We start from the raw sequence: 25,513 nt of genomic DNA, 5'->3' as shown, positions 1-25,513 counted from the left end.
GAAAGAACCTATTCAGAATCTCGATCCTACCATCATAAACAAAGAGGTTTTGAGGAAGGTAGACTTAAGCCTAGAACCCGCCAATCCCCATCTTACCTGCGGGAAACCTCCCCATATGCACGCAGAGCTTCGGGTCTCCCACACCACCCTGCTCACCCTGCACGCAACCTCCAATGGAGAGAAAAGTCCTTATCTTCTACAAACATACAAGATGATCCCTCAGTCTCCTCTAGAGCAAGGAGACCACCCTTGGAGCGTGATGTGGCTAGTCCCGATCCAATCACCCCTCCACCAAAAAAAGATAAACAACCGCCTGTCCAGGCACCAGCGGTCCCACCCCCTTCTGAAGATCTCCACCGTAGAGATCAGGTTTTGGAGGAGCTTCGAGAGGTCACTATACAATATATATCATGTCCGGACCCATCAGAAAGCGCTGCTCGCAGAATGAGGGTAATGCAGAGTGAGGCTGATAACCTTATGGAGACAACATCAGACTCTATTCTTGCTTTCCAAAATGTTCCAGATGCAAATCAGCGCCTGCTTCCGGCGACTAATGGTCCTGCTCTGTCTCCCACGAAACTACCAAACACTAACCAATCGGGTCGAGATGTGAACACTGGTCGACCAAACAAACGTGGTAGGGGAAGACCTCCTTCTATTAGACAAACAACAAAGCCAACGCAGAAACTCTTAGGTGCAAGAACACAAAAAGAAACCTTACACAAGGATCGCCTAGAAAGACAACTGGAACCAAAGCTGTGGAGAAAGCAGGCCCATCTAGATCAAATCAGAGGAAATCTTCAAAGTCATCCCCAAGGGGAAAAACTCAAAACACAAGGCCTTTGAGTTCAAATTCGGATCACCAACGGACTGATGGTCTACCTAGCATGCCACCACACCAACCTTCTGCTTCAGGACCACCAGTAATCTCCCTAATCCCTGCAGTGAGAAAGAACAAAGTAGATTTTCAGAATCCCCTAACCCCTCTTCCTTAAGGATGGTGAGCTGGAATTGTTGTGGGTTGGGGAACCCCATGACAATCCAGCAAATAAGGGAGATACGTAGAGTATTCACCCCGACCTTTTGTTCCTCATGGAGACAAATAACTCAGATGAATTGGTGGCTCAGTCCCTACAATGGCTTGATTACCCCTCCAAACACCTCGTATCACCAATCTCACCCGGGGCTGGTGGCTTAGCACTTTTCTAGAAACAAAGCCTTAAAGTGGAAATACTTCATTCCTGCCCTCACTATATTGACACAAGCATAAAAGTAAAAGGAAAACTTTTCTTTGCTACCTTTTTATACGGTGAACTGGACAGAACAAAAAGATTGGAAGCTTGGAATCGCCTCCAAGAGTATACCGCTGACAGATCTTCTCCTTGGATCATCACATGAGACTTTAACGATATTGTCCACCAATCGGAAAAGGTGGGAGGCCCACAACATCCAGAAAGCTCCTTCTCGGATCTTAGATCCTTTATGTCCACTAATAATCTCTATGACCTCAAGCATACTGGGAATTGTCTATCTTGGCGTGGAAAGAGACATACACATTTAGTCAGATGTAGAATTGATCGAGTCATGGCGAATAGTGAATGGATCCTAGCCTATACCTCTGGCAGAAGTGAATACCTTCGCTTTGAAGGCTCTGATCACCGACCTCTAGTAACCTCCTTCGACCAGAAAAAGAAGAAACAGCTTGGTCTATTCAGATTTTACAGGCGGCTACGAGAAAACCCTGAAGTTAAAAAGCTGGTGTTTGAGGCTTGGAATGCAAACCCTGACCATAGTGTTGACCTCCGCCTTAGATCCTGCAGAGATCACATTATTCGTTGGAGTAAACACCAGTTTTTGAACAGCCAGAAGGAAATCCTTACCCTTAGAGACCAACTGGAGGAAGCTATGTCCGATGATTCATCCCCACAGGAAACCATTGACTCCTTAAACAAAGACCTCCTATCCGCCTACCAAAAGGAAGAAGCATTCTGGAAATAAAGAAGTCGAAAATTGTGGCTGTCACTAGGTGATAAAAACATTGTTTTCTTCCATGCCACAACTAAATCTCGCAAAGCCATAAACAACATTTCTGTTATCGAGGGTACAGATGGACTACCAGTTGATATCTTGTGTTTTTATGTAATTTTAGAGCTTAATTCTTCATTGTTTTGTGCATATTCATGAGCATTTAGGTTGTTTAGGTTGCATTTTGCATCAAGTTTGTTATCTCAGATGATGGAGTAGAGATGTACAAGGAAAGTGTGCTTTAGAGCCAAATAAGTCAATAATTAACAATATAATGGAAGACACACATTCGGATGCACACAAGATGATTGATGATTCGGAACAAGTTTGCAGTCCCTCAACGATTGACTCGTATGAAGACCTTTCCTTGGGATTTAGCTCCAGAGTTCTTCATCTAAGTTATTGTAAATTGAGTAAGATTTTCAATGGAGGTGATTTCAGGCCAATCAGATGTGCGTGTAAAGATTTATACCTGTTTTAGTGAACGTATATACAGCCAGAGTGAAGACAGGAGCCACACGCGGCCAAGAGCAGCGGCCAAACAGTGGCTGAGTGAATACCAGCGGCCATCCCAATCGGTCAAGAGCTGGCCGATGGAGTTCAGTAAGAGGAAGATCGTTTGGAGCAGCGGCAAAGAGCAGCGGCCAAACGGTGGCCGAGTGAAGAGTAGACGTGCACTGATCGTTTCGACCAGCGGCCAAAACATGGCCGTGTGAGACCAGCGGTCAGGACCAGCGGCCAAAGCATGGCCGTGTGAGACCATCACCACACTTGTTTTAGTTTTGATCCGGGTTTGACCCGGTTTGAACTGGGTTGACCCGAATCCCTTTTATTTTCCTATAAACACTCTAACCCTATTAAGGGGAGATTGATCTCTTATCTTTTGTTTATCTCTTGTTTAGTAGCCACTTAGGATTCTTAAGCTTATTTACTCTTGGTTTGTTGAATGATTGAGTACTTCTAAGTTTTTAATAGCAATTTCTCTTTCAAATCTCTTAATCTATAATCTCTTATTATGATTTCACAAAGATCAAATTCTATCCTTTGTGTGATTATGATGATGAGTGAGTAGATCATTAGAACTTTGGGCTAGGTAGATTAGGGAGATAGTTGATTGATCTTTGATGTCTAGAGCCTTATTTATGTGTTTCCTATCTTGTTTAGTGTTAATAATGCTGAAAAACCTTGATCCAGCTTGAATCTAGACATTAGGATTTCTATTGCCCATAAGGTGTTTGATGAAATTCCTGAACCAAACTATTCAAGGGCTTTGCACTCCTAGCCAATGTAAATTGATGAGTAGGGTGCTTAGTGGTATTAAGACTTGTTGTTAATGCATCCTAGCTTTGTGATTGCCTTTGGAAAAAGTTGATTATCACTTGATTAGCATAGGAATCTCTACCATGGAAATGGATTGATTTGCATTAGTGTTCTTAGCCATCGGATTGTTCTTGATTGTTGCCTGGACATATAGGATTGGTTAGTTATCTCCCAAGTCAATTACCTTGCCCAAGATTCACTTGTTTAATCTTGATTTAAAGTTTGTTGTTAGTTGTGTTCTGTTTCTTTTCTTTGATTTGTTTTGCTAGTTAAGACTGTTAAACCAAACCAATTCCTGTTAAGAATAGATTAAGCAACTTTGTGTATTCTTAGTGAGTTGATTAATGCAGATTATGGATTGATAATTTAATTGACTGAAATATACTACATCACCAGTGTACGAGGAAAAGGAGATATCAAGCACTATCTCTAACTACTTTCAAGATATGTTTAAATCAGTACCTGGTACAAGAAGAGCTGTTATAGAAGCAGGTTTATCCCTGTGCATTACAAAGGAGATGAATGTTAAGCTCACTGCCCTCCCCTCAGCAGTGGAAGTGAAGAATGCTTGCTTCTCCATCCATGCAGACAAAGTGTCGGGCCCTGATGGGACCCCAAATCATCTCAGAAGTTCAAGTCTTCTTCACCTCTGGCTTCCTACCTCAGAATATAAACTTAACTCATGTTAGACTTATCCCTAAGGTCACTAACCTACAGAAAGTTTCATACTACAGGCCAATTGCTTTGTGCTCTGTGTATTATAAGGTAATCTCTAAAATCCTAGCTAAAAGGCTTCAACCTATATTACACTGCTGCATCTCAGAGAATCAGTCTGCTTTTGTCCCTCAACGAGCCATTTCTGATAATGTGTTGATCACACACGAAGCCCTCCACTATCTGAAAACCTCTAAAGCAAAGATAAAATGCTACATGGCCGTTAAAACCAATATGAGCAAGGCCTATGATCGGCTTGAATGGGATTTTATAAAAGAAGCTATGGAGAGAATGGGTTTCCATCCAACCTGGATCCAATGGATCATGCAGTGTATCAACACAATGGAGTATTCCTACCTACTGAATGGATAGGCCTGCGGATCTGTTACTCCTGAGAGAAGTATTCGCCAAGGGGACCCCCTCTCTCCATACCTCTTCATAATATGCAGTGAGGTTCTGTGTGGGTTGTGCTCCAAAGCCCAAGCACAAGGTAGTTTACTTGGTCTAAGAGTAGCTTCAGGTAACCCTCGAGTCAATCATCTCCTCTTTGCAGATGACACAATGTTTTTCTGCCTGTCAGACCCGCAAAGCTGCTCAACTTTAAAAAAACATCTTGCAGTTGTATGAACAAGCTTCCGGTCAACAAAAACCAAGCTAAATCCTCAATCACCTTTGCGGCTAAGACTCCAGAAGCTACAAAAGAAACAGCTAAGAGAATCCTAGGCATCTAAAAAGAAGGTGGACAAGGAAAATATCTGGGATTACCTGAACTATTTGATCGCAAGAAGAAGGATCTGTTCAGTAGTATAGTGGACAAGATAAAACAGAGAGCATTAAGTTGGTCCTCCAGGTTCCTCTCCTCTGCTGGGAAGCTAGTTATGCTGAAGTCGGTCCTAGCTGCTATGCCCACATACTCCATGTCTTGTTTCAAACTACCGAACAATCTCTGCAAAAGAATTCAATCTGCATTAACTTGATTCTGGTGGGACCATAATACGGAAAAGAAAAAGATATGCTGGATCTCCTGGAAGAAGATGACCAAATCTTTTAAACTGCGGGGTTAGGTTTCAAAGACGTTATGGCCTTTAATGATGCCCTCCTTGCTAAAATAAGCTGGCGACTTCTCACTTCACCTAATTGTCTATTAGCCAGGGTCCTCCTCGGGAAATACTGCACCAGTAAAAGTTTCTTGGACTGCTCAATTCCTAATTTGGCATCCCATGGCTGGCGGAGCATATACATTGGTAGAGATTTACTAAAACCCCATGTGGGATATCTTATCGGATCTAGCAGCTCCATCCCTCTCTGGAATAGCCTGTGGCTATCTCTCGACAATCCATCAACCCCAATGGGACCTCCTACTGTGGGAACACATTTGTAGACAGTTGCTGACCTCATCATACCAAGTACATCCTCTTGGAATGTTGATTGCATCAAACAAGTGTTACCTGCATATGAAGATGAAATCCTCAAGATCAAACCAAGCAAGAAAGGCGCCCAAGATAAATGGGCCTGGCTACCCTCTAAAGATGGACAATATACCACTAAATCAGGTTACCATGTAAGCCAATCAGAAGCTCCCCACCAAACTCATTCACATAACTCCCTGATTCCTGACACTTTCAATTGGCAAAGGCATATCTGGAGTACCAAAACATCACAAAAAGTTAAACTCCTGATGTGGAAAATTGTAAAACAAGCTATTCCAGTGGGAAATAACCTTATTCATTGCAATATCTCGGAGGATTGCAGGTGTCCACATTGTCATGAGTTTGAATCCGAACTCCACATGTTCTTTACTTGCCCATTTGCGACTAAGATCTGGGATATGGCACCCTTTAGCTATGATTTCTCTCCTCAACAGATACCTTCAACAGCTGAAGGCATCAAGGTAGTAAACCACTTGGTTTGTCTACCACCTACTGGCATTGGCGGTGGTCCTCTAGCACCGTGGATTCTCTGGATTTTATGGACTACTCGCAATAAACTCCTATTCACTAAAGAACAGTTCCTACCGGAAGAAGCCCTCCATCTAGCTATCACCAGGGCAAAGGAATGGCAACAATCCCAGTCTGAAAAAGTTTCAAATTCCCCAAAAACCACGATTTACCTTTCTTCAGTCCGGACTCAGCCAAGTAGTAATTTAGTGATTTGCTTCACAGATGCTTCGTGGACCACATGACCAAAAGCGGGTATTGGCTAGGTCTTCAAAGACCGGAATGACCAAATCCTCCTACAGGGGTCAGATCTAGTGGACCATATCCACTCCCCTCTGATGGTCGAAGCGGTGGCAACTCTCACAGCGATGGAAGTTGCAACTGCTTCGGGTTTCACACACATCTCTTTCGTCTTGGATTCTCAATTGTTAGTCAAGGCCCTGAAAGCGAAGTTCCAATCGAAGGACCTTCACGGGATTCTCCACGACATCCTGAATCTATCTAATTGTTTCTGTGCTTGTAATTTTTTATTTATCCCTCGAAACCAAAATCTGATCGCAGACAATCTCGCAAAACAAGCTCTTAATTTATCTCTCTGTTATGTAGATGAACCGTTGTTTTATCAATATAAGAGTTTGGTTGCACAAAAAAAAATATGAAGGCCATAATCATGTGGTATTGTTGTTCCCCAACCTGGTGTCAAGGCTGGCTCTAAATTAACTACAGTAGAGACGTATTCAAAATCTCTCTAAACACTCATTGCCTATTTTATTTATTCACAAACCTGTTTGTAATATTAATAATATACACATTAATATACACATTAGCTATGGTGGACACATGGTATGGTTAGAAGAAGTCAATATGTATATGAAGATTAATAATAAAGATCATGTAATCTACGAATCTATAATATAAAAGTTGACACGTGTACTCTCCATTCAAATAACTCAACTTATTTAAAAAACAAACTAAAACAAACATTGGCCTAATTCTAATGCAGTCCATTACTGCTAAACCAATTACTTGATTCAGTTTATTTTTCTAAACCCAGATTCTCGATGTCTTCTTCGCCTTCTCGCCGTTAAACCATGGTCCGACTGTGCTTCTTCGTTCAATCAATCATACTCGACTGTGCAGAAGAACACTCCGTCGCTATCAGTACCACAGTTTGGTGATTGGGACCAAAAAGGAGGAGGAACATTGCCTGACTACTCTATGGATTTAACTAAGATTAGAGAGATGAGGAAACAAAACAAAAGCTACTTCAACAACTGCTAAATTCTCAAAATTGTTTATGTCAACAATTCATTGGCGTTTTTAAAGAACACTCCGGTGGCCTCACAGAAACCTAAACAGTGGTTATCAAAACAACTCTCTATGTGTGAAACACCAAGAGACGTAGCTTGGAAAAGAAGAAGACGTCAGATGATAATGATTCAAGAAAAGAGGCTGCTTCATAAAGGCATTTCAGATAATCTTAGTGTACAAATGAAACTAACGGATGAGGATTTGAACGAGCTAAAGAGATCGATTGAGCTAGGTTTCGGTTACAATGAAGAAGCAGGACAAAAGCTATGCAATACATTACCAGCTCTTGATCTTTACTTTGCAGTGAATCGATTTCAAACGTAACTCGTTAAGGCCACATGGATGTCAAAAGTCACTCATAATAACTACCATCACTAACAACTCCTACACATAAATTGGGTACTAAATCCCCCTACATAGCATCTAAGTTTTAAACTATAACAGTGGAGTAAGAGAAAACCAAACAACACAAAGAAAATCAAAGATTCACAGAATTTTTAAAAACAATTCGACATTAAATAACAGATGCAATTCAGATTCTAACAGCCACGCACTATAAATACAATAGTATTTGTAGATGTGTATACTCAGTTGAGTGCTCTTTCTAAAAAAACGACTAAAAGAAAATTCCCCCAGAGATCACACACCCCATATAACACAGAAAAAAACTCAGGCACTATTTTTAAAAATGGCCGACTTTGACATCGTCGCAATACCGACAGAAGCAACCTATGTGTCGTTTGACGAGAAGGTATTAACAATTACACACATATATGGATTATATTACAATCGCAAACATCTATAAAAACAACTCAATGCCTACCATTTACAGGATTCAATGATACATGGATTCATACCAGCTAATCTTAAGACCATGTATGTGGATGCTTTGCAAGAAAATACTATCTTCGAACTGACTCGGTTCGAAGTGCAAATATGCACAAATCATTACAAGGTTACGGGAAAACCAATTGCTATCCGTTTTCACCGAGGCACACAAATGAACATCATACCTGCTGAAGGCTTAACAGTTAAAAAAGGAAACTTCAATCTGCACAATTTCGACCACCTACAAGCTCTAGCGAACACCAATCTAGCACTACCTGGTAAATACTCATAGACTAAGTAAATAATTAAAGCATGAAAATATATAACCAAACTAATAAGAAATAGTCCCATTTATTTAACAGATGTTTTGGGACAAATCATCTTTATACAAGGTCCTAACCTTAAAGATCCAACTTCAAAGGACCGTTTGATAGTCCGACTGAAACTCAATACGTAAGTGTGGTTTTCTTAAAGGTAAATATAAAGAAAATGATTCTAAATCAATTAACAACATAGTTTTACACCCACTTACAGGTCGATCATTGCCTACTTGAATATTTGGGATGAGGCTGCATCAAATTTCCGATCATACATGAGCTCAACAAGTGACAATATGAATGTCATGCTCGTGACAACATTAAGCCCCACACTATTTCAAGGTTGGACACTTTTTTGTGTATATTTATAATAATATTACATTTATATAGAACTAAAATTTAAATGAGTAGGATAAATTAAAATTGTAGGGCTTTTAACAAATAACCTATGAAAGAATTATAGTTATAATATGATTTTTAAAAATTTATACTAAGGTTAAATCTATCTCTTAAGTTAAGTGTTTTTTAGATATAGCCAGTGAAATAATTACATTCAAAAATTCGTAAGATGGTATACCGCAGATTAAATTTGTCAATAAGTATAATTCAATAGTTATAACACAAAATGTACTTAAAAAATATTAATATAGATAATTCAATGAAATTATATAACTTACAGTTTTGTTTACTTCCATTAACATACTTCTTAACTTGGGTAAATAATTTAGAGTTTTTAAGCAAACAAAATAGAATAGTTAAAATAAAACATGTGGTTAGATTAAGTAATTACAGTCTCACTTTACCAAATAAAAAATCTTATGGAAACAAACAAATGATGTTAGAAAAGTAAAATAGTACTTGTCTCAATTGTCTTATTAGTTTCTTAAAAAGTTTCCCACAGATTATTATGAACCAAATTCACAATACAATTGATTTAACTAATTACTATTCTATAACTAATGTCGCATTTAGATCAAATACAGTTGCTCTACAAGTTGTTGATTTGGTAGTAGTTGTTGTTGTTATTGCAACAGCTGCATGTGGAACTGTTGGGGCAGAAAAAAAAGGTGTTTGCTATTGTTGTTCATCCGATTGTTTAGAACAAAAAATTGGCATTGTACTACTCCTCAAATATCTACTACTGCTATTAAACATACATTATTTTAAAACCTACACAAAACTTCCTATAAACAAAATAAAAAACCAGAAAATAAACTACAAAAAAACAAAAACAACATCCCGCGCATAATTAAAACCTTGGTGTATTCGTTAGAAGAAGTCATAGTCTACGGTTAAGTTATTAGTAGTATTATTTAAAACCTTGGTCGTTGAGCTGTTTCTTTCTTTACAACATAATTAAAGATTGCATGATATTTATTAATCACTAACTGAGATCGACATGCAAAAGTGTCCGTTTGACGATTTCAGTTTTCATTTCCCTGCTTTACCGTTGGTCTATCTCTATTCTACTGCTTTAAAGAAACAATACAATGCAAAATATCAATAGTCACAAAAGTCTAATATTCTAAACTTTTTACATAAAAAATTGAAAATAAACAATAATATACTCTCTAAATCGATAGTTGACTTTATATTTTGCATATGCTGTTAACTTGTTGAGTTGGTATCTCTCACATAAAGATCATAACTTGCTAAAATAAGTAAGGTTAAATATTTAAAATAGTTGAGAAATTCAGTCAATAGAATATTATGAATTTCAATTTTAGTTATGGTTTAAAGTTTTTTTTCATACATATTTTTTTATTCCTTATTAATCAAAATAAATTTATTTTTTCTAGTTTCTGTTTATACACTTAATAAATTATATTATTGATCAAAATACATCATAACAGTGAGAATAAAACTATAATTTTATGTCAAAAATATATGTAATGAAAAGTTCAAAACGACACTTATTGTAAAACAAAATTATATAAATTCTAAAAATCCAATAACTAGTATAGGCCTGGGCATTTTAACCAAATCTGAAACTCGAACCCGAACCCGACCCGAAATAGGCAGTTTGGTTCGGATTCAGATAGTACTAAATACCTGATCAGATTTAGTTTATATGAAATTCGGATATCCGAACTAACCCGAAATAAATACAAAAATGCATTTAAGTGGGTTTGAATCCAATACCTTAGGCATTTACAAGTTTATCATAAACCATTTTGCCACCTTAGTTTTATATCGTAGTATGAAAACGTTAATTATTTATATATATATATAATTATGTTTTCTAAAATTGATTTTTTTTTTCTCAATCAACAGAACCCATAATTGTTTTATTTTTTTTACTACCCAAATCAATTTTAGTAGAAACATGACAAGCAAATCTACAAAAAAAAAATATAGTTTGTGGGGTTTGAAGAGTGAGTGAGGTTGGAAGATAATTATGAATCATATCATATAATTTACTATAAATATTAGATTTAGTAGGGAATTTGAAGGATTTAGTTTTTGAAGTAGTGGTCATGGATAAACAAATCTATGGTTTTTTTGTTGAAAAAGAGAGACGAAGAAGAAAGAGACAAGAAGAGAAAGATAGAAAGTATTTTTTTTTTTTTTTTCAAAACAGAATTTTTTGTTTTTTTTTGTATGACTTCGGGTAACCCGAAATTACCCGAATCCGATCGAATATCCGAATGCCCAGGCCTAAACTAGTAATTAAATAGTACTAGTATAAAGGAGCTTCGAGAAATCCTTCCTATATATACTACATAGAAAGTTACTTCTACTCTTTAACACTCGAACAATATATATCTACTCTCGGCGGGCTCTATGATGGATTCGGAGTCGTCCATGTATTCGATATCCTCGGAATCGTCCATGTTCTCGGAATGGTACCTATGGGATGTCATTTCTCTAATGAAAGATGCCTTAGACGGGGATGAGGATGAGGAATCGGAGAAGAAATCGAAGTTCATATCAGTTATGATTCGAATAATCTATGTGGTGAGGTCAATGGATTTGGATTCAGCAGAACCGGACTCGAAGCTCATATCACTCATTAAGCAAACAATTGCCGTCGGTAAATCTATACCGGATTCAGAAGAACCGGAGTCGCAATTGGTATCGCTCGTCACTCGATCGATCCCTCTCATCAGTTCCACCGCGTCGGAGCCGGAGCTGACGTCACTCGTTGATCAAATGTACTCGTGTTTAAAATCTGTGGGTTTATTAGAAAAAAAAGCGGCGGAGGATTCGAAGCTTTCTTCACTCATTCTTCAGATCATCTCTCTCCCCCAGTTCACATCATCTCCGGAACTGGGCCCGACGGATTTGCTATTAATAACCATTTCTGAGATAAAATCTGTCTTAACTAGCCCACCCGGGGATGAGGATGAGGAATCAGAGAAGAAATCCAAGTTCGTATTACTCATTATTGAAGTAATCTCTCTGGTGAGCTCAATGGATTTTGATTCAGCAGAACCGGACTCGAAGCTCATATCACTCATTAAGCAAACGATCTCCGTCGGCAAATCTATACCGGATTCAGAACCGGAGTCGCAATTAGTATCGCTCGTGGCTCGATCGATCCCTCTCATCGGTTCCACCGAGTCGGAGACGGAGCTGACGTCACTCGTTGGTCAACTTTACTCGTATTTCCAATCCGAGGGTTTCAAAACGGATTCAGAGCTTTCGTCGCTCGTTCTTCAGTTCATCTCTTTCTCCCGGTTCGAACCCGACCTGCCGGAGTCGCAGCTATTACCACTCATTAAGAAACTAATGTCTTTCACCGTTTATGACTCGGCGAGTATACTTTCGAGGAAAATGATGTCAAATCTCGTATCAACAACTATTCAAATTATTACTCTGCTCAACTTTACCAATTTCAATTTGGATTCGCTGCAGAAGCAAGAGCCGGAGCTGACGCCACTCATCTCTCAGGCCATCTCACTCTTCAATTCTATGGATTTCGATTCCCAGCCTGAGCCGCTAAGGTATCTCATATTGTCCCTTTCTGAACTATATTTGTATTCCATCAACTCTTCCGGTTCGGATTCAGATTTGGATGTTATGTTTATCCTTGATGCAACACTGAATTTGGAACCGGAGCACGAGCTCATCTCTCTCATCCTTAAAATAGTCTCTCTCGCCTTCTCCCAGTCTATGCACTGGGGGAAGCTTCTTTCTTTATGCCCTCAAGTACAAGTAAGATTGCAGCAAGGAACGTTTCATGTGACTGACCAGAGTACCACCAATTACAACAAGCTGGCGTGCCTCCCTTTACGCTGGGTGATTTTCATGTTTACTAGAGGCCCAAACGCTTCCCATTTTCTCTGCTCCAGTTGCAATGGCAAGAACCATCAAGAATACAACAAGGCTCCTGTTGAGATCAAACACCCTCTTCATCCTAAACACTCTCTTCAGCTTGTCTCCTTGGAGGATGGCGGAACCAGGACATGCTATTACTGTGATGAATATCTCGAACAGATCTTTTCTTATTGCTCCGCCTGTGATTTTGCTATTGGTTTTGCTTGTGTGCAAAAACCGCATGTCTTCCCTATGGACCATCATCCCAAGTGGCACGAGCATACACTTGCTCTGTTCCCAAGTCAGGCTCCCTTTCCTTGCAACCTATGTGCCTTGACACATTCAAGCTGTCCATTCTATATATGTCCCCCTTGTGACTTTGTGGTCCATCAAAGCTGTCTCAACTTACCACATCTCATAAGGATATCTCGCCATTCTCATCGTATCTCTTTCACCCATTCTTTTGACCAAGGAGATGATTGGTCTTGTGGTGTTTGTCGCAGAAAGATTGATAATGATTACGGGGGCTATTCTTGCGTCAAGGATGGTTGTTCTTCTTCTGCTCATTCGAAATGTGCCACACAGAGCAATGTGTGGGATGGCATAGAACTTGAGGGAGTGCTTGAAGAAATCGAAGAACAACTTGAACCATTTGTGACGATAAGTGATGGAGTCATACAACATTTCAGCCATCAACATCATCATTTAAGACTTGATGAGAACACGGATAGAGAGTACGATGAGGATAAGCTATGTCAAGCATGTGTCATGCCAATCTATTTTGGTAACTTGTACTCTTGTATGCAATGTGAGTGTTTTCTACACGAAACATGTGCAAATCTTTCTCGCAAATTAAATCACCCGATACATCCACATCTACTCACTCTAATGAGAAGATATGAAGGTGTTATGGGAAACAAAAAAAATAACTGTTCAGCTTGTCCTTGGGAGTGCAAAACTGGTTCCCTCTATGAATGTGGCGAAGAAGAATGTTCTTTCCGGCTACATGTGCAGTGTGCCACAGTTTCTGAGCCATTAGACCACGGAAGTCATATGCATCCTTTGTTCTTAACATCCAAACCGGGAGAGCGAAGAATTTGTTCGGTTTGCAAAGAGACTGAGTCAAGACGTTCTTTCCCTTCTACAGATGAAACATTCAATTGCATTGAGTGTGACTTTGTTTTGTGTTTCAAATGTGCTACTTTGCCTCAAAAGGTGAGGTATAAGTATGATAAGCATATGCTCACTCTTTCTTATGGGGAGGAGACAACTCAGACAAGTACCATGATGTCTTGGTGTGAAGTCTGCGAGCAGGCAATAAATCACAAGGAGCGGTTTTACATGTGTGATGAGTATTGTTGTGTCACACTGCACGTTGAATGTATGCTTGGGAGGGACTTATACATGAAGCCCGGTTCATCGTGGAATAATAACGGCGCTTTTCGTATGATACATCTTCTACCCAACAATCATCACATGTCTCGACATATTTGTCACATTTGTAAGAAGCGGTGTCTACACAAATTAGTTTTCTTTATGGACCCTAGAATAATATTTTGCTCCACATTATGTTATCACGAGATGTTAAATTTTTAGCTACTGAATGAATAAGAGGGGTTTTAATTTGAAGGAAAAAAGTGCATCTCATCAACAGCTCAGGTAATCCAGAAAAGAGTGCTTCCCTTGAACTGTCTTTGCGGTTCCTGACCCATCCCTTAATCCTGAGCTGCTCAGCGTACTCAACAGTCCAGTTACTGTAGCACACTCCCTGTACTATTCCCTCTATCACCACCCTCCCTCTATCACCACCCTCCCTCTATCACCACCCTCACCAGTACCAACATTGAAGACATATTCAGTCCAGATTATCAGAAACCTGCGATACAAAGAAGACTGATATAATAATCCAATGGCTAAATGAAACTTTCGAATTTAGTAGAGATAACTAACCCAATCAGCATGTTCATCACGATGGTGATTCAAAGGAACATTTCACTTGAATAATTAGTAAAGAACAGAACCAACATACAGATTCCAATGAAACTTAGTTGTAGATATCCGACCATTTTGAAAAGAATACCCAAAAAAATTGTTTAAAGTAAGACTTTTACCATTTCGTTAATGATATAACATGCAATATTGTACTGTTAGATGATCTTTTAAGTATCTCTAAATGCTGTACTGCTTTAATTATTTATTCAATCAGTAAATAACTTGAAGCAGTTCTGCCCTTAACTTATTCAATCAGTTTAGATATGTTATTTAAAAGTAGCCTGAAATACAATTGAAAAAGATGAATACCGTTTTCTATATTTTCTGCAATATATTTAATCATTGTGATGATGTTCTTATTGTAAGTTCTTCTGTGTTTTTATATTTTTTTTATTTATTTAAAATGCTACGTCACCAAAACTCAAAATTGGTCATTCAAAGATTTTGTTTTGTTTATACAGTATGAAATCATGTGAAAGTTGCATATAGGCCGACACGGCGACACCTAAATAACTCGTATATATATGAACTCTGAAGTATTAACATTGAACTGTTCAAGTTTGTAATCTTTAACGTTGACTTTGTTTACGCTTGTAATATTTAAGATGATCTCGTGCTTTTTATTTTAATTATCTAAAAAATAAGACCAAGACAACAGATCCACAAGTTACGGGGCAGAAAATATATAAAACTAAAAAATGCATGTGAACAGATAGGGAGAGCATTAAGTTTAGTATAATAAGGCAAAACAATACGTACAGTCATATTCAAAATATCGCAAAACACTCATTGCGTAATAATACCCACGAAACTGTTTTGGAATATAATGTACACATTAGTTACGGACCTACGATACTTGAGGTGCGTTTTGATTTGGTCTTTTTTATTAATTAGAAGAAGTGAATAATTAGAAGTAGTGATTATTTAAAAACTTGGTTTTGGTTGAGCTGTTTCTTTCTTTACCACATAATCAGATCACATGATCTTTAATATTTACACTAACAGGGATCGACATGCAAAAGTGTCCGTTTGACGATTTCAGTTGTCAGTTCCCTGCTTTACCGTTGGTCAATTCTACGCTTTTTAAAAAAAAATAAATAAATAAATACAATGCAAAAATATCAACAGTCACAAAAGACCAATATTCTAAACTCTTAAACAAAAATTTAAAAATCTTATTTAAAATAAACACTAGTTAAAAAAAAAACAGTACTACTAAAAATAAAAGGCAAGAAGTAAATTTATGCTCTCTAAATCGATAGTTGACTTTTTATATTTTGCACATGCTGTTAACTCGAGTTGGTACCTCTCACAGTCACATAAAATTTTTTGATCATAGAATTTTTTTAATTTGCTAAAATAAGTAAGGTTAAATATTTTTAAATAGTCGAGAAATTCACTCAGTTAAATATTTTAGTTTAATATATGATTTTTTTTTTTTGTGCACTACACTGTATATGATATTATTGTTTAAAAAACAGAAGAAGACGTATCGTAAGTAGCTTTCATTACAGGTCCTTTAACAACACTCGAACAAACAATACCAATCATTACTCTCGGCGGGCTCAATGGAATCGGAATCGGAATCGGAATCGGGATCGTCCATGGATTGAGGATTAGGAATCCTCAAAAATATCCTTGGAATTCGATATGGATCCCGAATTGCGGCTATCATTTGCCATTTCTCAGATGAAATCTGCTTTAGACTTCTCCGTCTGGGAGGAGGATGCGGAATCGGGGAAGAAATCAAAGGTCATATCACTCATGATTCGAATAATGTCTCTGGTGATGTCAATGGATTTGGATTCACACCCGGAGCCGGACCCGGAGGTGGAACCGGGGCTCATATCACTCATTAAGCAAACGATCTCCGTCGGCAAATCTATACCGGATTCAGAAGAACCGGAGTTGCAATTAGTATCGCTGGTGGCTCGATCGATCCCTCTCATCGGTTCCGCCGAGTCGGAGCCGGAGCTGACGTCACTCGTTGGTCAACTGTACTCGTCCGAGGGTTTTGAAGCTGGTGACTCGGAGCTTTCATCGCTCATTCTTCAGATCATCTCCCACGCCCGGTTCACATTATATCCGTGGTCGGAACCAGACTCGCACCAGCAATTATCGGGTGGCCCTATGGATTCGGGATCGCAGCTATTAACTGCCATTTCTCAAATAGGCAGCTCCATCTGGGATGAAGAATGGGAGAAGAAATCCAAGTTCATATCACTTATGATTTGAATAATCTCTCTGGTGATGTCAATGGATTTGGATTCAGCAGAACCGGAACCGGAGGCGAAGCAGCTCATATCACTCATTAAGCAAACAATCTCACTCGGCAACTCTATACCGGATTCAGCAGAACCGGAGTCGCAATTGGTATCCCTTGTGACTCGATCGATCCCTCTCATCGGTTCTCGTCGGACCCGCCACAAGAGCTGACGTCACTCCTTGGTCAAATATACTTGTGTTTTAAATCTATGGGTTTATTAGAAGAAGAAGAAGCGGCGGAGGATTCGGATTCGGAGCTTACATCACTCATTCTTCAGATCATCTCTTTCGCCTGGTCCACATTACATAAGAAGAAGTTATCACCGGACCTAAAGCGGCTGGTATCATTCATTCAGAATCTAGTGTTCCTCACAATCTACGGCCCCCATATGTCTTTGTCTCAAATGAAATCGAGGTTCATATCATTCATTATTGACATTATCTCTCTGGTCAACTCTATGAACTTGGATTCACAGCCGGAGTCGGAGCTCATGTCACTCACTAAGCAAGCAATCGCAGTCTTCAACTCTATGGATTTGGATTCCCAACTGAAGCCGCTAAGGGAGCTCATATCATTCATTTCTCGACTCTATTTGTCTTCCATCAACTCGTCGGGTTCAGATTCTGATTTGGACCTGCACCTGGATTTGGATGTTTTGTCACTCGTTGATGCAACACTGGATTTGGAGCCGGAGCAGGAGCTCATATCACTCATCCTTAAGATAGCCTCCCTCGCCGTCTCTATGCATCCAGAGTGGGAGAATTTTCTTGCTTTAAGCCCTCAAGTACAAGTAAGATTGGAAACAAAAACGTTTCATGTGATTGAACAAGTCCAGAGGACCACCAATAACAAGCTGGCGTGTCTCCCTTCACACTGGGTAACTTTCAACTTTACAGGCGGCAAAGACGCTACCGATTTTTTCTGCCCAGGTTGCAATAGCAAGAACCATAAAGAATATAACAAGGTTCCCGTTGAGGTCAAACACCCTCTTCATCGTAAACATTCTCTCCAGCTTGCCTTCTTGGTTGAGGATGGCGGAACCAGGACATGCTATTGCTGTAATGAATATCTTGAACAGATCTTTTATTATTGCTCCGCCTGCGATTTTGCTATTCGTTTTGCTTGTGTGCAAAACCCACCTGTCTTCTTTATGGACCATCCGAAATGGCATGAGCATAAACTTGCTCTGTTCCCAAGTCAGGCTCCCTTACCTTGCAACCTCTGTGCCTTGACACATTCAAGCTGTCCATTCTATATATGTCCCCCTTGTGACTTTGTGGTCCATCAAAGCTGTCTCAACTTACCACATCTCAGTAGGATATCTCGCCATGCTCATCGTATCTCTTTCACCCATTCTTTTGACCAAGGAGATGATTGGTCTTGTGGTGTTTGTCGCAGAAAGATCCATAATGATTATGGGGGCTATTCTTGCGTCAAGGATGGTTGTTCTTATGCTGCTCATTCGAAATGTGCCACAGAGCAATGTGTGGGATGGCATAGAGCTTGAGGGAGTGCCTGAAGAAATTGAAGAATAACTTGAACCATTTGTGACGATAAGTGATGGAGTCATACAACATTTCAGCCATCAACATCATCATTTAAGACTTGATGCGAACACGGATAGAGAGTACGATGAGGATAAGCTATGTCAAGCATGTGTCATGCCAATCTATTTTGGTAACTTCTACTCTTGTATGCAATGTGAGTTTATTCTACACGAAACATGTGCAAATCTTTCTCGCAAATTACATCATCCGATACATCCACATCTACTCACTCTAGTGGGAAGATATGAAGGTGTTATGGGAAACACAAAAAAAAACTGTTCAGCTTGTCCTTGGGAGTGCAAAAATGGTTTCCTCTATGAATGCGGCGAAGAAGAATGTTCTTTCCGGCTACATGTGCAGTGTGCCACAGTTTTTGAGCCATTAGACCACGGAAGTCATATGCATCCTTTATTCTTAACATCCAAACCGGGAGAGCGAAGAATTTGTTCGGTTTGCAAAGAGACTGAGCCAAGACGTTCTTCCACTTCCCCAAATGAAACATTCAATTGCATTGAGTGTGACTTTGTTTTGTGTTTCAAATGTGCTACTTTGCCTCAAAAGGTGAGGTATAAGTATGATACGCACATGCTTACTCTTTCTTATGGGGAGGGGGAGGAGACAACTCAGACAAGTACCATGATGATGTCTTGGTGTGAAGTCTGCGAGCAGGCAATAAATCATCATACGGAGCGGTTTTACACGTGTGATGAGTATTGTTGTGTCACACTACACGTTGAATGTATGCTTGGGAGGGACTTATACATGAAGCCCAGTTCATCGTGGAATAATATCAGCGGTGTTCGTATGATGCATCTTCTACTCAACAATCATCACATGTCTCGACCTATTTGTTTCATCTGTACGAAGCGGTGTCCACACAAATTAGTTTTTTTTATGGACCCTAAAATGGTATTTTGTTCCACATTATGTTACCATGCGTTCAACTTATATAAAAAAAAATTGAGTTAAAGTTATATATATATATTTTTTTTGGTAAAAGAGCGGGCCTATTGCATTATTAAAAAAAAGGAGGAAAACAATTACAGGCATATTTTTCTTATACGAGGCTGTCCAGCAACATCCTCATCCAAGATCGATGCCAAATCGAGAGAACAACATCTAAAGCATGAAATTCTAAGCATAAAGAAAACGCATAGTTCGCTAGTCCATCAACAAGATGATTATCTTCTTTATATATTTGAGAAATTCGGACAACCGTACTATTAAGGACAGCGGATGTGTTGCGCATATCCCTGTCGTTAAGTAACCCACTATCATTCTATCAACTCTGAATCACCCTCCAACTCCAATGTGTGATTCTCTCCTCCCAATCGACATATAGGCCATAGTAAGAAGATGACGAACAGAGTGGCTACGAGTATGAGTGTGATGAGTTCTCAATAGTGAGGTGGAGATTTGTGGAACCTTGCCGAAACTGATGATTTTTGTTCGAATTCCGACGATCGAGCCCATTCCCCGTTCAGAGAAGTTTCCTCGTCAGAGTTTCTTACAATGCCGATTATTATGGTTACCCAACCGGTTCAATTGAGTTTGGTTCGGTCTAGTATCAATATAAAATTGAAAAGGATGAATTCCGTTTTTCATATTTTCATCCTATTAAGATCTGAGAAATCCATTTCACAAAAAAAAAAAAAATGAGAAATCCAAACTTCTGCAAATATATTTAATCATTGTGATGATGTTTTATTTATATGAAAATCACGTGAAAGTTGCATAGGCCGACAACTAAATAACAAGTTATATTATTATATAAAATCAAGTTTTGAAAATTAGTCATTAACAAAATCATAACACGTGTCAAGTATATTGATAAGATATTGACATGTATCAAAAATTACTATTTTTCAAAATAGCCTATTAAGATAATAGCATTAAATCTACAGAAATTTACATGTTTATATCTAAAAAGAAATTTACTAAATCAAAAAGGAAAGTTAACAAAGTAATATTTTTTCATTGTACGATAATTATATTATATGTGTTTTCTCAATTAGATTTTGAGATGTATAAACAAAAAAAATAATTCATTAAACATGTATGTTATTATTAATCATTAAATAGGGAATAACAAATCTAAAAAGAACAACATAAGTTATGTCAAAAGAATTATTATTTTTGGAATGTAATAGAACAACTAATTAAGAAAATAACATTATATTTACATAAATTTAAATGTTTATATCGAAAGTTTTTTATCTTTGATTTTCTTTTCTGATATAATTTTGCTTATCTATTGTGTGTCTTTGATGTTTGCAGGTTCTTCAGTGGAAGCTACTTGATCGAGTAATTGAGAAGCGATTTTGAAATTTGGGAAGTTAGAACGGTAAACCGTTTTAAAAATTGGTTTCAAACCAGATTTATGTGGATTTTTATCGGATTTAGTTCGTAAACCGTTTAAACCCAAGTATATAGAGAAATATATGAGATCTTTTGATTCAGGTAGAAATAAGTGGAGAACTTACAATTAGAGAATATTTGATTATTGTAATTATTGTTAGAATATATCTAAGTAATTTTGATACAATACGATACTTCTGAGGAGTAAACAGGTCACCGATCCTTTCACGTGATTATGACATATGTCATGTTTTTGATTGTTTATAATTTTTTTATTTTGTATATTTGAATTATCTAAGACTTATATATACCAACATGATTATCATTTACAAATTTTTATTTCTATTATGTTATATTAACTTTCTTTCAATTTCTCAATAAAAAAACTTTTATTGGGTTGGTATAAAATCATTGTTCTCGAGTAGATAATTTTCACCAGTTGTTCATCCAAAATATCTTTGGAGTAAAAGATTTCATGGTTAAAAAAATTGTGTCACAAATCAATTTTAGTAATTATAAGAACCATAATTATGCCAAAATAAAGTAAAACAACATAAAATTTGTTTAATTTGTTTAAAAGACATTTTAGGTGGTGAAAAAGAGCATACTTTAAAACTAAAATAATTTTGGGTGTAAGAGCATATTTTTAAAGGTAAAACATACAGTAAAATTGTAAGTGGTTATTAATTATATGTTGTTTTGATGAATTCTTTAGAGTATATTATAAAATGATCCCATATAATTTATAATTGACCTCTTAAGTCTTAACATTAAACTGTTCAGGTTTCTAAGTTTTAAATCCTTTGTTGACTTTGTTTACGCTTGTAAAATTTAAGATGATCTCGTGGTTTTGATTTTAATTATCTAAAAAATAAGACCAAGACAACAGATCCACAAGTTACGGGGCAGAAAATATAAAACTAAAAAAATGCGTGTGAACAAATAGGGAGAGCGTCAACTTTAGTATAATAAGGCAAACAATACGTGCAGCCATATTCAAAATATCGCAAAACAGTGAAACACTCATTGCGTAATAATTACCCACGAAACTGTTTTGGAATACAATGTACAGTTGTACACATTAGTTATTGCCTTATACCCACTATTTTTCTCAATTTTCATTTTTGTTTATATTACTTTTTATTTTAAAACTTATTATTTTGAAATACTTGCGAATTTATGATCATTAATATTTGATTTCAATCCTTTCTCCTTCTTAATGGCTCAAACATTCTATAAAGTTTAGTTTTCTAAAAACAATCTATTACCATACAAACACATCTTCTTTCAGACTATAGTGAAAACTAAAACATTTACTTTCTATTCTATCCTCGATTCAATCTCCAAATAACAACAAAACACCGGTAACAATAGTATCGTTGTTCGGATCATCCATTTTCGGGAAGTTCCTAACTTTAGAAGAAATATTGTCTTAGAGATAATCACCTTTTGGGGAGTTCTTTCTTCGACATTGATAAGGGCAAAATCACCTTCATCTTTGTTTTTCCTGTTGAGTGAGTGAAGGCAGAACTAAAATTTAAAATTAAATATGAATTACATTTTCTTTTTGTCTGGATACAGCAAAATAATTCTATTAGGTCTAATGTACTTATTAGATCTTTTTTGAACAACAAAATTTAAATTACATATGTTTTTTTATTTTAATATCTGGCAGAACGTTGTTTCTTCAGTTTGAATAGTACCTTCAAATAATTAGTACGTACACAAAATAAAATAAAAAACATATGAAAAGAACTATGAAACAATGGATTGCCACACTCCAGACTCATTGAAAACAACACACCGAAGTATTCCCACAGCTTCGGATGTAGGAAAATGTGACATGTGATGGTTCAACCAGATTTTTTCATTTTCAAATTACAGTTTGTGCATGAAATGTAATGCCACCCATTGCACAAAACACAACTTCAACCACTTTTGCTTTACACCAAAAACAAAATGTTCCTTAAAAATATCAAGACGATGTTTTAAGTAATAGTGGTAAAAATAAAATAAAAATTGGTCATATTACTTGGCATCTATCCTTGTTGTCTAACGTAAGTCTCTATTTGGTCAATAACGTACATATCTTTTGGGTCTAAATAAATGTTGTCAACTAAAATTGACGGGACATTACTTGCCTTGAAATAGTTACTGGGGAAAATATTAAAGACTATAAGATTATTGTTCATTTTAGAAGATTACTGTAAGAATATTAGGAAAAACTGATGTGAAAAGTAAGACAAAAATTGATTTAATTGAAAGCAATATATATTACATGTGGGAGAATGGGAAAAAACAAATACAGAACTAACCAGATGTATATGAAATATAATACCTTTAGCAGAATTGTTGGAGTTAAAAATACATGTGGGTTGACGATGTTGCATTCAAATATAAATAGTCTGCCCAGAGTGTAAGAAGTTTGGCATGTGTTTCAATGGCAAGTTTTTCCCAAAGAGAGACACTACTTTCCCTGAATCAACAGATCTTCGAACTTAGATAGGCGAGTTGCATGCGTGAAAGCAAGTAAAAAATTAGTTAGAGTGGAAATTTGTAATATACAGTAGGTGAGATAAGTGTGGTGTGGATTAGGTAGTTGATTTACATTTTTGTCTAGAAAAAGACCTTTAAAGCTGAGTAAAAGATTGTTTCTTCTAAAGTCTAAAGCTTCCCTAAAACAATCCTATTTTTACCGGTGGTCATCGTTAGAGAGTGACTCTAGAGTAGAGTAGAGAGCAATTTTTTAAGGTTGTACCATTTTTAAAATTGTAATTAGTATGTGGGGGTGTTGATTCCTAGTAGTGAGGGAAAGAGATTATAATAATAATAAAAGTAATCAGAGATTGAATTATATTGTATAATTTTATGGAAATCAGTTTACTAATATTTAATGAGAAATAAATAAGAAAGAAATTATCAAATTACTTATTTTACTTTGATGGCAAGAGGTTACGTTTTCAAAAGCAGAATGCAAAACTAAAACTAAATTCAAGCTTCAATTTAAATACTGTATGGGAGGAAGAGAAACATAGGGACTGCAAGTTCAGATTCCATTTGTTTGTTTGTAAGGCAAAATTTTTAATTACCAAGGGATTAAGTTGACAATTGTGGCCATATTTAATTAGCAATTGATCTTAAATGTTTGTGTATAATAAATTATAACTTGAAATTAATATGAGGACACATGTCAGCTATATAAAGCGCAGCTGTCATCGTTTCAAACAAAGTTTAGAAGAAACCTTCTCTTATTATGTAAGATTTAGCGCCACGTATCGAATTATCGATCTTAGAACTATCCAAACGGTTGATTTCAGTGTGCCCCTAAGTATCTTACATATCGATCTTAAAGCGTGTATAATTCCAAAAATCATTGACTAATGGTTTATAGTTCAATTAAAATGGCAAGTAAGTAAGTGGTCCATAGTGAGTCCACCTCCATAAGGGAAGAGATGAGCCGCTGTATCTTTCTGAACCATCCGATTCCCATAATGTTTAAACTTCCGTTAGTACATCAATCAATTGTGAAAAAAAAAGAAAAAAAAAAAGAAAGAAGATCGGACAGTGAGACACCATAACATGATTGGTTCTCCTCAAAATTCACCAAACTCATATCTGTTCCAACTCCCAAATTAAAAATGGCAATTCGTCTTCCTAAAATCTTTCTTCTTGGTTCACTCATGGTAGTACCTATAAGTTCTCACACACACACACACAAAAAGTTACTTTCTTACTTTTATAACGCAGGTTATTGCTTTTTTTTTTTTTTGAACAAACGTATGCTTCCATTCCATTAACTAGAAAGTAACATACATAATAAGTAGAATAGCTTAAAGAACATAAAAGGGCATACCCCAAAATCAAAGCCAATAAGAGAACATGAATAGATAGTAGCAAAAGATATAAGGATCTTGAGAGCTATGGACCAAGTGCTGAATAGCAAGCTGGAGCTTGTGAGATCAAGACATATCAATGCAGCTTCCTTGAGCAAGTCATTGGAAGGGAAGGTGGCCATTGTCTTGATTCGAAGACTGGGTGGCGATGAAATAGTCAAAGCTGAGGATCTCATCGAAATGAGAAGGTCTACATGAAGTAGTGCTTTGCCAAAGGTGTGAGCAGGGTTGAGAATGCTCTGATTACCGATCACTGCAAGGGTGTTAGCGGTTTTAAAGTTGAAAGGGGGAGGCTTGAAAAGGTTGGGGTAAACACTACTCCTTGGAATGGTGATCATAATGCCCCTATTCTTCAAGCCTAAATGAGGGAACTTCAACAAGTATATGATATGCATTTTGGAGAGCTTGGAATAAGGAAAGAATGGAGAAATCAACCTGGCTAAACATCGGTAATTCCCTCTGCGCAGAGGTGGAATCATAATGCCGAGTTTAAGCTTGGTTATACGCTGAGGCTGAAGAAGTTGAGGGTTTGGTGATATGCGGCAAATAGGATCAATGGATGCAAGCAGCATAAATCGCCAGAAAGACGGGTCAGGGTTAAGAATATAGCTTTGCAAAGCAGTCCTCCATACCAAAATAATCAACTTTCCTCGACACAAATAGATGTCAAGCCAATCAGAAGAAACCGAGACTCTACTACCAAGGGACCCCAACTTGACCAAGTAGAGAAACCCAATACTAAAGA

At 37.4% G+C, this 25,513-nt stretch overlaps 4 protein-coding genes and 1 pseudogene across 6 annotated transcripts; all 5 read left to right on the top strand.

Annotated features, from left to right (window-relative positions):
• The first annotated feature begins 169 nt into the window (after window positions 1-169).
• LOC147929435 (uncharacterized) lies at window positions 170-2,277 on the top strand (annotated as a pseudogene).
• Window positions 2,278-2,329: 52 nt separating this feature from the next.
• LOC147929434 (uncharacterized) lies at window positions 2,330-4,431 on the top strand. The gene is made up of 3 exons (XM_087480609.1): window positions 2,330-2,477; window positions 3,742-4,029; window positions 4,130-4,431. The coding sequence occupies exons 1-3, from the start codon at window positions 2,330-2,332 to the stop codon at window positions 4,429-4,431; spliced, it is 738 nt and encodes a 245-aa protein (XP_087336735.1).
• Window positions 4,432-11,168: 6,737 nt separating this feature from the next.
• LOC104736597 (uncharacterized) lies at window positions 11,169-15,182 on the top strand. 3 transcript variants are annotated; one of them, XM_087482820.1, is made up of 3 exons: window positions 11,186-12,208; window positions 12,311-12,399; window positions 13,216-14,360. In XM_087482820.1, the coding sequence occupies exons 1-3, from the start codon at window positions 11,237-11,239 to the stop codon at window positions 14,306-14,308; spliced, it is 2,154 nt and encodes a 717-aa protein (XP_087338946.1). In that variant the 5' UTR covers window positions 11,186-11,236; the 3' UTR covers window positions 14,309-14,360. The 3 variants fall into 3 exon arrangements, with proteins under 3 accessions (XP_087338945.1, XP_087338946.1, XP_019090422.2); XM_087482819.1 differs by having other exon boundaries at window positions 11,169-12,208; window positions 12,311-15,182; XM_019234877.2 differs by having other exon boundaries at window positions 11,187-12,399.
• Window positions 15,183-16,193: 1,011 nt separating this feature from the next.
• On the top strand, window positions 16,194-19,516 carry LOC104736598 (uncharacterized). Its single transcript, XM_087481638.1, has 2 exons — window positions 16,194-18,283; window positions 18,369-19,516. The coding sequence occupies exons 1-2, from the start codon at window positions 17,179-17,181 to the stop codon at window positions 18,503-18,505; spliced, it is 1,242 nt and encodes a 413-aa protein (XP_087337764.1). The 5' UTR covers window positions 16,194-17,178; the 3' UTR covers window positions 18,506-19,516.
• On the top strand, window positions 18,632-19,516 carry LOC104736599 (uncharacterized). The gene has a single exon (XM_087481639.1). The coding sequence runs from the start codon at window positions 18,632-18,634 to the stop codon at window positions 19,484-19,486; it is 855 nt and encodes a 284-aa protein (XP_087337765.1). The 3' UTR covers window positions 19,487-19,516.
• Window positions 19,517-25,513: the final 5,997 nt, after the last annotated feature.

The sequence above is a fragment of the Camelina sativa genome, chromosome 13 (assembly GCF_030686135.1).
Source record: "Camelina sativa cultivar CO46 ecotype springtype chromosome 13, ASM3068613v1".
Lineage (NCBI taxonomy): Eukaryota > Viridiplantae > Streptophyta > Magnoliopsida > Brassicales > Brassicaceae > Camelina > Camelina sativa.
This window is presented reverse-complemented; position numbering and strand designations above follow the sequence as displayed.

Excerpts from the sequence above, each read along its gene's own strand:
- LOC104736597 (XM_087482819.1), top strand. The coding sequence starts at position 11,237 with ATGATGGATTCGGAGTCGTCCATGTATTCGATATCCTCGGAATCGTCC. Across the intron at positions 12,209-12,310 it reads CTTTCACCGTTTATGACTCG|AAGCAAGAGCCGGAGCTGAC; the intron begins GCGAGTATACTT and ends GATTCGCTGCAG.
- LOC104736599 (XM_087481639.1), top strand. The coding sequence starts at position 18,632 with ATGCCAATCTATTTTGGTAACTTCTACTCTTGTATGCAATGTGAGTTT.
- LOC104736598 (XM_087481638.1), top strand. The coding sequence starts at position 17,179 with ATGGGTTTATTAGAAGAAGAAGAAGCGGCGGAGGATTCGGATTCGGAG. Across the intron at positions 18,284-18,368 it reads TCTCAACTTACCACATCTCA|AAAGATCCATAATGATTATG; the intron begins GTAGGATATCTC and ends TGTTTGTCGCAG.
- LOC147929434 (XM_087480609.1), top strand. The coding sequence starts at position 2,330 with ATGATTGATGATTCGGAACAAGTTTGCAGTCCCTCAACGATTGACTCG. Across the intron at positions 2,478-3,741 it reads TGATTTCAGGCCAATCAGAT|TGTACGAGGAAAAGGAGATA; the intron begins GTGCGTGTAAAG and ends CTACATCACCAG. Across the intron at positions 4,030-4,129 it reads AGAATATAAACTTAACTCAT|CTAAAAGGCTTCAACCTATA; the intron begins GTTAGACTTATC and ends CTAAAATCCTAG.